At 48.6% G+C, this 12,333-nt stretch overlaps 1 protein-coding gene across 1 annotated transcript in view; it reads left to right on the top strand.

Annotated features, from left to right (window-relative positions):
* The window catches only part of LOC139243604 (spectrin beta chain, non-erythrocytic 4-like), a 532,459-nt gene extending 527,116 nt beyond the window's left edge, over positions 1-5,343 (top strand). Inside the window, exon 12 of the mRNA XM_070870800.1 lies at positions 5,179-5,343. Coding sequence (XP_070726901.1) covers positions 5,179-5,343 — 165 coding nt within the window. The remainder of the gene's footprint in view (positions 1-5,178) is intronic.
* Positions 5,344-12,333: the final 6,990 nt, after the last annotated feature.

The following is a 12,333-nucleotide window of genomic DNA, read 5'->3' as shown; positions in this document are numbered from 1 at the left end:
TCGGGGGATGTACGGAGTGTCCCGGGGATTGGGGAATGGAGGGAGTGTCCCGGGGATCGGGGGATATAGGGAGTGTCCCAGGATCGGGGGATGTGTCCCGGGGATCGGGGGATGTAGGGAGTGTCCCAGAGATCGGGGGATGTGTCCCGGGGATCGGGGGATGTACGGAGTGTCCCGGGTATCAGGGGATGTGTCCCGGGGATCGGGAGATGTACGGAGTGTCCCGGGGATCGGGGGATGTACGGAGTGTCACGGGGATCAGGGGATGTACGGAGTGTCCCGGGGATCGGGGGATGTACGGAGTGTCACGGGGATCAGGGGATGTACGGAGTGTCCCGGGTATCAGGGGATGTGTCCCGGGGATCGGGAGATGTACGGAGTGTCCCGGGGATCGGGGGATGGAGGGAGTGTCCAGGGGATCGGGGGATGGGGGGAGTGTCCCGGGGATCGGGGGAATGTACGGAGTGTCCCAGGATCGGGGGAAGTGTCCCGGGGATCGGGGGATGTAGGGAGTGTCCGGGGATCGGGGCTGGGGGATGTCCTGGGGGATGTACTGGGGGATGTCCTGGGGGATGTACTGGGGGATGTACTGGCTACAGGTGAGGTGCTGGAGGACTCCTAATGTTGTACCTTTGTATAGAAAGCAAGAAAGGGATAGACTGAGTAATTACAGTTCAGCCTAACCTCAGTGCTGGGAAAAGTATTGAAAACAATTATGAGGGACAGGATATAGTATGTTCCCTTAAATAAAAACATAGAAACATAGAAAATAGGTGCAGGAGTAGGCCATTCGGCCCTTCGAGCCTGCACCACCGTTCAATGAGTCCATGGCTGAACATGCAACTTCAGTACCCCATTCCTGCTTTCTCGCCATACCCTTTGATCCTCCTAGTAATAAGGACGACATCTAACTCCCTTTTGAATATATTTAGTGAATTGACCTCAACAACTTTCTGTGGTAGAGAATTCCACAGGTTCACCACTCTCTGGGTGAAGAAGTTTCTCCTCATCTCGGTCCTAAATGGCTTACCCCTTATCCTGAGACTGTGACCCCTGGTTCTGGACTTCCCCAACATCGGGAACATTCTTCCTGCATCTAAACCCGTCAGAATTTTAAACGTTTCTATGAGGTCTCCTCTCATTCTTCTGAACTCCAGTGAATACAAGCCCAGTTGATCCAGTCTTTCTTGATAGGTCAGTCCCGCCATCCCGGGAATCAGTCTGGTGAACCTTTGCTGCACTCCCTCAATAGCAAGAATGTCCTTCCTCAGATTAGGAGACCAAAAGTACACAATACTCCAGATGTGGCCTCACCAAGGCCCTGTACAACTGTAGTAACACCTCCCTGGCCCTGTACTCAAATCCCCTCGCTATGAAGGCCAACATGCCATTTGCTTTCTTAACCGCCTCCTGTACCTGGATGCCAACCTTCAATGACTGATGTACCATGACACCCAGGTCTCGTTGCACCTCCCCTTTTCCTAATCTGTCACCATTCAGATAATAGTCTGTCACTCTGTTTTTACCACCAAAGTGGATAACCTCACATTTATCCACATTATACTTCATCTGCCATGCATTTGCCCACTCACCTAACCTATCTAAGTCACTCTGCAGCCTCATAGCATCCTCCTCGCAGCTCACACTGCACCCAACTTAGTGTCTTCTGCAAATTTGGAGATACTACATTTAATCCCCTCGTCTAAATCATTAATGTACAATGTAAACAGCTGGGGCCCCAGCACAGAACCTTGCGGTACCCCACTAGTCACTGCCTGCCATTCTGAAAAGTCCCCATTTACTCCTACTCTTTGCTTCCTTTCTGCCAACCAGTTCTCAATCCACGTCAGCACACTACCCCCAATCCCATGTGCTTTAACTTTGCACATTAATCTCTTGTGTGGGACCTTGTCGAAAGCCTTCTGAAAGTCCAAATATACCACATCAACTGGTTCTCCCTTGTCCACTCTACTGGATACATCCTCAAAAATTCCAGAAGATTTGTCAAGCATGATTTCCCTTTCACAAATCCATGCTGACTTGGACCTATCATGTCACCTCTTTCCAAATGCGCTGCAATGACATCCTTAATAATTGATTCCATCATTTTACCCACGACCGATGTCAGGCTGACTGGTTATAATTCCCTGTTTTTTTCTCTCCCTCCTTTTTTAAAAAGTGGGGTTACATTGGCTACCCTCCACTCCATAGGAACTGATCCAGAGTCAATGGAATGTTGGAAAATGACTGTCAATGCATCCGCTATTTCCAAGGCCACCTCCTTAAGTACTCTGGGATGCAGTCCATCAGGCCCTGGGGATTTATCGGCCTTCAATCCCATCAATTTCCCCAACACAAAAAGGGTGGGGCTAACAAATCTCGAGCCCCCTGGATGTCAAGGGTCATACAGGGTAAGATAAAGAAAACAAGGGAGGCTTATGACAGATACCGAGAACTCAACAATGCAGAGACTCTGGAGGAGTATAAGAAGTGCAGGGGTGCAATTAAAAAAAATATCAAGAAAGCAAAGAGAGAGCATGAGAGAACGTTGGCAAGTAAAATCAGGGGAAACCCAAAGATGTTTTATAAATACATTAAGAGCAAGAGGATAACTAGAGAAAGATTGGGGCCTATTAGAGACCATAAAGGAAATCTGTGTGTGGAGGCAGAAGACGTGGGTATGATTCTTAATGAATACTTTGCATCTGTTTTCACAAAAGAGAGGGGCGATGCAGACTTTGCAATGAGGGAGGAGTGTGAAATATTAGATGAGATAAACATAGTGAGCGAGGAAGTATTAAGGGGCTTAGCAGCTTTGAAAGTGGATAAATCCCCAGGCCCAGATGAAATGTATCCCAGGCTGTTAAGAGAAGCAAAAGAGGAAATAGCAGAGGCTCTGACCATCATTTTCCAACCTCTCTGGCTACAGGTGTGGTGCCAGAGGACTGGACGACTGCTAATGTTGTACCTTTGTTTAAAAAGGGAGAAAGGGATAGACCGAGTAATTGCAGGCCAGTCAGCCTAACCTCAGTGGTAGGAAAATTATTGGAAAAAATTCTGAGGGACAAGATAAATCTTCATTTAGAAAGACACGGATTAATCAAGGACAGTCAGCATGGATTTGTTAAGGGAAGGTCGTGTCTGACTAACTTGATTGCATTTTTTGAGGAGGTAACAAGGGTTGATGAGGATAGTGTGTATGATGTAGTATATATGGATTTTAGCAAAGCTTTTGATAAGATCACACATGGCAGACTGTTCACAAAAGTAAAAGCCCATGGGATCCAGGGCAAAGTGGCAAGTTGGATCCAAAATTGGCTCAGAGGTAGGAAGCAAAGGGTAATGGTCGATGGATGTTTTTGTGACTGGAAGGCTGTATCCAGTGGGGTTCCACAGGGCTCAGTACTGGGTCCCTTGCTTTTTGCGTTATATATCAATGACTTGGACTTGAATGTTGAGATATGATTAAGAAGTTTGCAGATGACACGACAATAAGCTGTGTGGTTGATAATGAATAAAGCTGCAGACTGCAGGAAGATATCAATGTACTGGTCAGGTGGGCAGAACTGTGGCAAATGGAATTCGATAAGGTGGTTAAGAAGGCATACGGGATACTTGCCTTTATTAGTCGAGGCATAGAATGAATACAAGAGCAGGGAGGTTATGCTTGAACTGTATAAAACACTGGTTAGGCCACAGCTGGAGTACTGCGTGCAGTTCTGGTCACCACATTACAGGAAAGATGTGATTGCACTGGAGATGGTGCAGAGGAGATTTACGAGGATGTTGCCTGGACTGGAGAATTTTGGTTATGAGGAAAGATTGGAGATGCTGGGTCTGTTTTCTTTGGAACAGAGGAGGCTGAGGGGAGACCTGATTGAGGTGTATAAAATGATGAGGGGCCTGGATAGAGTGGATAGGACGGACCTGTTTCCCTTGGCAGAGGGGTCAACAACCAGGGGGCATAGATTTAAAGTAATTGGGGAGAGGTTTAGAGGAGAGATGAGGGGAAATTTCTTCACCCAGAGGGTGGTGGGGGTCTGGAACTCACTGCCTGAAAGGGTGGTCGAGGCAGAAAGCCTCACCACATTTAAAAAAGACTTGGATGTGCACCTGAAGTGCCGTAGGCTACAGGGCTACGGACCGAGAGCTGGAAAGTGGGATTAGGCTGGATGGCTCTTGGTCGGCCGGCACAGACACGATGGGCCGAAATGACCTCCTTCCGTGCTGTAAATTTCCATGCTTTGATGATAAATCTTCATTTAGAAAGACACGTCAAGGACAGTTCAGCATTGATTTGTTAACACAAGGTTGTGTCTGACTAACTTGATTTAATTTTGAACTTGATTGACCAGGAACAGCACACAGCATCGATTGAATGACACACTGCATTGAGCAACATTGTGGGCGCCAGAGACCCGATTATTGGCCACAATGCGATTTGCGCCTATGTGTGTGCAGAGCTGGGTGTGTGTATACACGACGAGCTCAATCTTCCCAACACCCTTCGAAAAATTCTCAGTATAGTTTGCCGAGTCAATTATTTCTTGCTTTTTGAGTTGAGCAGGTTATATTGTGCAGTCAGCCCCTTGGGAAGTTTAAATAATTGTAAATTGTGTGAAATAATTGTTTGAGGAGGAGTGGGAGCACTGGGAATGGATCTATCCCTTATTTAGAGATTTCTTGAGGAATTTAGGGTGGACTGGCGTTATGGAGGTGGAACGTGTTGTCTCCCCAATGATCGGGAAGTATTTCCAGTGAGGGCCCAGTTTGTGCTGTCAGTCTGTGGTGTGCAGTCAATGATGTGTGGACACTGGGTGGGAGCAGAGAGCAGCTCCGAGAGAATGTCCCCCCCCCCCGCCCCCCCCCCGCCCCATGGTCAGACAAGCTGCTGGTGGCCAACCGAGGCTCATGCATGAACAATGGCCGCAGCAAAAAGCACGAGTTGCAGGAAAGAAGGGTAGAACCGGTGGTGGAGAATTGCAGGTCACAATGGAGTCGGTGACAGAAGTTATCCAGTGACAGTTCTGGATGCTCTACATTGGGCTATTGCTGGACAATTAGGTATTGGATGTAGCCTGTGAATTGTGTGAGAAACCTGTTCTTATGTGATGATGGTTTTATAAAATGTATTAAATGTGGTGAAAGTTGTTGCCTCTTCAATGTGCTCCATTTCAGGAGGAGATGAACGATTGGATCAAGAGTGTTACCACCGCCATTGCAGAACATGCACAAATCGCTCAGCAAAGTGGCCAGCTGCCTCCGACTACCTCCTCCACTGATGAAGGCAATCCCAAACGGGACAGTGACCGAAGGTTCAGTCTCTTTGGAAAGAAGAAATGAGGACAAGAGATGCCATTGTCTTTCTGTCGTGCAGAATGGAACCTTGCTTTCGGATAGTTGGATTCTCAGCTGGTGATGTAGAAATTGTTTCATCTTGAACCTGAGCAACCGATGTTTTGAATTTTACAATTGAAACATGCTGGACAGTTGCAGGTGCGTCTTTTCAGTGGGTTTATGAAGATTTTCTATTAAAATACTCCAGATTTTTGTTATTTGTTCATGAATCCAATCGGCTGTTGGCTGGAACTGTCTGACCTGATGGTGTGGGGCCGAGACCCGGTAAGATGTGTCAAATCCAACACTTTGCCCTATGGTAGGGTTCAGGGTTGAGTTGCCTTCAGTATCCCAGTTCCAGACTCTGTGGCTTTAACTCCCATATGTTCAGCTTCATTCTGATTTAAGGATAAGTGAATGTGACCTCCTCACCCATCAACTCACCTTCTGTTTATTAAAGAAATGACATATATCGCGTCTTTCGCGTTTTAATCTTCTTTACAATTGATGAACCCTCCGAAGTGACACTTGATGTTTATTTAGCATCTGTATAAGCCATCGATGGTGATAAGTGTTTGATAGGTAGTGCTGTTAACGGGAATCCTCGCACAACATTGAAATGTAAAGTTCCTCATTTTAAATGTGGTTTCTGGTATTGTGACAGCCAATGTCCCTTCACAGGACAAGCTGAATTTTTTAGCAATTTATCAAAATAGCTGTGGTCTTCCTGAAAGAGTTAAAGTTGGAAGTTGAAGGTCTAACGCCGTGTTGAGGGGCTTTGGCTGAATGAAGGGAATAATGCTTTAATACTTAGCTCAGACTGTGTGTCTCGGGTTTGTGGCAGCTCGTCACTGACATTCCTCACAGTTGCTGTCTTGAAAAGAGAAAAAGAAATGTAATAAATATGTGGCTAAGAATGCAGTGACATCACATCTGATTACATAGAGGTGACAACACGGAAACGGGCCATTCAGTCCAACAAGTCCGTGTCAGCATTTCCCCTCCACTTTAGCAAATCGCCCTAATCACATGTGCCCGCCCTGTCCCTCCCTCAAACACCTATTGGCCTTGCTTAAACTAAAGAAGGCGGAGAATAAGCAAGACGCTGAAATGGTTTAAACCAATCAATCTAATGTGACCCTGACCCCAATGTAATCATTTCGTTTGGTGATAATGGGAAACAATGTCCTCAAACCCATCTCTATCCTTGGGGAGGTAAACAGGGAAAGTGACTGAGAGTGAGGGGCTAGGTTTCCTCTGGCCTGCACCTATTGCAAGAAGGGCCACACGCCCCTTACCCCAGCTCCTGCCCCATTTGTGTTCCAGACCCACATCTGGTTGTGGCGGTTATTACAATCCCAGTGCCCTTTTTGGGACAATCCCGGTTCAGGTGTATTTCTCAGGAGTTCACTCTCAACTTAAGGTTGAGGTAGCCAAATCCTAAAGACACAGAATGGGTCTGAAGGTTGGTCTATCTCTCCCCAAAGGAAAGGAACAACCTGAGAATGTTACTGTCCCCCAGATAGCACGTTTTAGCAAGTTTCAGCCAGATTATAATGTCCCGGATATTGTAAGGGTCCGGGGGGCCTCTCCTCGCTAATGTGCTTCTTCAGCAAAAGAGTGCACGGAGATGTGGTTCGCCAGTTAGTGATACAGAAGACCATGAGAGACAGTTCTACAATCTATCGAGGTTTATTAATGAATCGATCTGCAATTTAAAGCTGGTGAGACCATCAGGACATCCATCAATTATCAAGGTAGCATTGACCTTCAATCCCCGAACAGTCGAAGACTATAGAGCTGGCACAATGCCCTGCCCTGCTCTGATAGTCCATAGATGCTTCAGCGAGTCTGAACAGGCCTAAGCGAATCTAAAAATCCTCATCCCAGCTCTCAGTATTTATACCTTTCTCGGTTGTTTTACCCCAGCGTTTCTTGTTGATCAAGTTAATTAACGCTAGGTATATTTTAGCTGACTTTTGCATCCAGCTAACCACTGTATGACCATTATGAGGTTACCTTGTGAGGGTCAAAGGGCAGATGCAATGGGCTTCTCCAGGGTCATATGGCCCTTCAAGGCCAGGGTCAGACATGGACAGACTTCCCTGCACCTGACACAGGATGGCACGTGATGTCACTGAGCTAGCGATTCCATTTCCTCCTTTGCTGCAGTCATATGTCATGTGCTGAGATTGTCCATAAAACTGGGCAGTCTGTTTAGCACGGGGACCTTTCACCAACATCTGCAGAGCTTTAGGACCAATGGCTGGCCACAGATAGGACCAAAGCTTTAAAGCTTTTCGTTGTAGTAGAGCAGGACTGGGGGCAGGGACTGAGGATTCTGTTTAGACGCCAAGGAACGGAGTAGGAATAGGACCCTCAACCCCATATGCCACCACCACCCCTCACCATTGTCCTGAATATATTGGCCACATCAGAACTACCTGCGTCTCACAGAGCAGCTGTTGCACCCAGTCAATTTATTGGGAAGGCAATGACCCGTGCTGTCGGAGTGTCTGCAGCCATGCTCCAGTGCAGTGATGGACCCGTGCATTGCACTGTCGGAGTGTCTGCAGCCATGCTCCAGTGCAGTGATGGACCCCTGCATTGTACCATCGGAGTGTCTGCAGCCATGCTCCAGTGCAGTGATGGACCCGTGCATTGTACTATCGGAGAGTCTGCAGCCATGCTCCAGTGCAGTGATGGACCCGTGCATTGTACCGTCGGCGTGCCTGCAGCCATGCTCCAGTGCAGTGATGGACCCGTGCATTGTACTGTCGGAGAGTCTGCAGCCATGCTCCAGTGCAGTGATGGACCCCTGCATTATACCATCGGAGTGTCTGCAGCCATGCTCCAGTGCAGTGATGGACCCGTGCATTGTACCATTGGAGTGTCTGCAGCCATGCTCCAGTGCAGTGATGGACCCGTGCATTGTACTATCGGAGTGTCTGCAGCCATGCTCCAGTGCAGTGATGGACCCATGCATTGTACCATCAGAGTGTCTGCAGCCATGCTCCAGTGCAGTGATGGACCCATGCATTGTACTATCGGAGTGTCTGCAGCCATGCTCCAGTGCAGTGATGGACCCGTGCATTGTACTGTCGGAGTGTCTGCAGCCATGCTCCAGTGGCAGGATTCCCGAAAGGCCATGGTGTCCTTGCTGGCCCCTATGCCGGCACGGAGGACCCATATATGAATGCAAAAGCTTCAACCCAATTGATGTTCAGCTCATGCACTGGATGCTGCATTTAATGCCTGATTCCCAGGCGTTTATGTTACACAGTGTTTGGCAATGTTTGCCAATCCGGGATTGGCTTCTGAGATCCTAGGATACCCACCACTGCCTTGGCTCATGACCTCTCTGTGGTGTCTCTGTGCACCAGCCGAGCATGGGTAATGATCTGGCCTGTGACTCCAGTAGAGGAAGAATGAGGATCCCAGGGGGTGAGTCCTTCAATATAGCCTAGCCCAAGAGTCCTGGCTCAACACCGCCTGCTCTGAGAGTTTTGGGAGAACAAGGAAGTGATTTGAGTTGTTAATGTGACACCCAGTCGCTTCATGGCCCTGCGGTGTGAAGCAGTTCCATGCTGCCTTGACCCAGACAATGCAAGCAATGTGCCATAGCACGTTGAGCCCCAGTCACCAGAGCATCTGCAACATTTTCTGAGATCCAGACAATCCAAAGGCAGAGACGAGATTCCTCTCCATTTTCAGCCTTCCTGGGCTCTAAAATCAGGGCAAATTATGAGAGAAGCCATTCCTGCTGGTTTTCCAGCCTGATTCCAGGAGTTCCAACTCCATTCTGCACCTTCCTGTGCTCCACCGCCAAGACTGATATATTCAAATGAGGGCCAGTTAAGCTCGCGATGCACCATAGGAACTTCAGTTAATCTGGCGAGATTTAACGAAGCAAAACGTTCTGAAGGTTCGAATGAGCTTTTAGAAAGTTTTTTTTGCTGGTTTGTTTCCATAGACAGCACAAGATTTGCCTCGAACTGCCTGAGCGACTGTAACATGCCGTAGACAGAGCCGAGTCATCTCACAACCAACAACTTGCGTTTATACCGGGGGAGAAATTCGGGAGCGCCCATTTGCGGCGCTAACTTTTAATAGTTGGAAAAGTTATCTAACTTAAAAAAATGTTGGGGTTGCTCTCCAGGGAGATAGTGGAGCCTGAATCAAGCTCTGACCCGTGCTGGAGCACAAGAGGCAGCAGGCCGGGCGGGAGGTGTGTAGCGCTGCACAATGGGCCGTGTTGGGAGGCTCCTCCCTCCCTTAAAGGGAAGGGCCATCGCTGCGGGTTATGCAACATTAAAACATACCCGGTCCCCGGCGGCAGTCGCGATCGACCAGACCAGCCCCAGGCTCTGCAGCAGAGTGCCGGGCTGATCGATCGCGGGCAAGAAAAAGCACAAACAATTGAAAGAGAGGATTGAGATTATTTTTTTTTACTTACTGCGGCCACCTGGCCTTTAAGCATCGCCCTCCCCCACCGCCCCCCCCCCCCCCCCCCCGAAGTGCCCGGCCTGCTGAGCCACACCTCCTGCGGCTGCTGGTGTTTTCGCCCAGCGATGCTACAGGGGCAGAACCAAAGTTCGAGTCCGGGGTAATGCATGGCGATGATGTCGCGATCTCTGGGCAAAGGAGATCGAGGCGCAACGTACTGCCGTCGTAAACCTGCGGGACTCGATCTGCTCACCGAGCACGGTCTGTAAGTGCTTAGTGCCCCATTATCGACCTTGCAGGTGATAACAGGAGGTGCTAAGGAGGCAATTTTCTAGGCCTTAGTGCCTTTAACACAGTAAAACTGAACAGGTTAGGTCAAAGCCATATTCAATCGCAACTTAAGCAACTAACAGGACGATGAGGCTCCATGAACATCACAAATAGCAGAGCTCAGCACATGAGTGCAAAGGTCGAGACTGAAATGGTCGCAGCCATCTTCGGCCAGAAGTACTAAGTAGATGATCCATCTCGGCCTCCTCCCGAGGTCCTCACCACCACAGAAGCCAGTCACTTCGATTCACTCCACGTGATATCAAGAAATGGCTGAGCGCACTGAATACAGCAAAGGCTATGGGCCCCGACAACAACCCGGCCGTCGTGCTGAAGACTTGTGCTCCAGAACTAGCCGCGCCTCTAGCCAAGCTGTTCCAGTACAGCTTCAACACTGGCAGCTATCCGACAATGTGGAAAACTGCCCAGGTATGTCCTGTCCACAAAAAACAGAACAAATCCAATCCGGCCAATTACCGCCCCATCAGTCTACTCTCAATCATCAGCAAAGTGATGGAAGGTGTCACCGACAGTGCTATCAAGCGGCACTCACTCACCAATAACCTGCTCACCGATGCCCAGTTTGGGTTCCATCAGGACCACTCGGCTCCAAACCTCATTACAGCCTTGGTCCAAACATGGACAAAAGAGCTGAATTCCAGAGGTATGGGGAGAGTGGCTGCCCTTGACATCAAGGCAGCATTTGACCGAGTGTGGCATCAAGGAGCCCGAGTAAAACTGAAGTCAATGGGAATCAGGGGGAAAACGCTCCACTGACTGGAGTCAATCATCTCAGCCCCAGGACATCGCTGCAGGGGTTCCTCAGGGCAGTGTCCTAGGCCCAACCATCTTCAGCTGCTTCATCAATGACCTTCCCTCCATCATAAGCTCAGAAGTGGGGATGTTCGCTGAGGATTGCACAGTGTTCTGTTCCATTCGCAACTCCTCAGATAATGGAGCAGTCCGTGCCCGCGTGCAGCAAGACCTGGACAACATGCTGGGGATGGCATTGACCAGAAACTCAACTGGACCAGCCATATAAATACTGTAGCTACAAGAGCAGGTCAGAGGCTGGTTATTCTGCGGCAAGTGTCTCACCTCCTGATTCCCCAAAGCCTTTCCACCAGCTACAAGGCACAAGTCATGAGTGTGATGGAATACTCCGCACTTGCCTGTGTGAGTTCAGCTGGAACAACACTCAAGAAGCTCGACACCATCCAATCGATATCCCATCCACCACCTTACACAGCCACTCCTGTAGTGTCTACGCTAGAAACTCGCCAAGGCTTCTTTGGCAGAACCTCCCAAACCCGTGACCACCCAAAAGGACAAGATCAGCAGTGCATGGGAACACCATCAACTCCAAGTTCCCCTCCAAGTCACACATCATCCCGACTTCAACATATATCGGTCGTTCCTGCATCATCACTGGGTCAAAATTCAGGAACTCCCCCGCTAACAGCACTGTGGGAGCACTTTCATCACACGGACTGCAGCGGTTCAAGAAGGCCTTCTCGAGGGGCAATTAGGGATGGGCAATAAATGCCTGTCTTGCCAGTGACACCCACATCCTGAAGAATTATTTTAAAAATAAGGCACGCAATCGATTCATTGGTCTACAGCAAAAGATGGACCTATTCAGTTCAACCAAACAATCATTTGCCTCTTTATTAGTAATTACTGAACTCTCGCAATGCTGCACCTTCTGCTGCTCTATGTACCCGATCTATATCATTCCTTATCAATGGAGCAACACATCCGACTCTCATTACAGGAACTTCTGGGCAAAATATCTCACACCCTCTCAGCTTTAGCACTGCTCCATACTCTGCTCGCAGACATTATTCTGAGATGGTGATAATATCAATAATCTCACTGGTAGTATATCCCTCTATCCCCAGTACTGTACTGTAGCTCTTTTTCGATTGGCACGGACATGATAAGCCGAATGGCCTCCATCTGTGTCGCAATACTTCTATGATTCTATGACTATTTAAATAGGCAAGGATCAGACAGCACATTGGGATTCGCTCCACTCACAGCTGAGTGCTGGTTTCATACAGAAAACATTCTCCCAACGTTCTCCTTTAAGATGAAGAAATTAATATTGAAATTAAAAGGAAGTAATCAAATTCCACACTGGGTGCACACTGGACAGACCCACCAGGGGGCGGCAGTGGTACACAGTGGGATACAGTGGTAGACAGTGGGATACAGTGG

The sequence above is a fragment of the Pristiophorus japonicus genome, unplaced genomic scaffold (genome assembly GCF_044704955.1).
Source record: "Pristiophorus japonicus isolate sPriJap1 unplaced genomic scaffold, sPriJap1.hap1 HAP1_SCAFFOLD_175, whole genome shotgun sequence".
NCBI lineage: Eukaryota > Metazoa > Chordata > Chondrichthyes > Pristiophoridae > Pristiophorus > Pristiophorus japonicus.
This window is presented reverse-complemented; position numbering and strand designations above follow the sequence as displayed.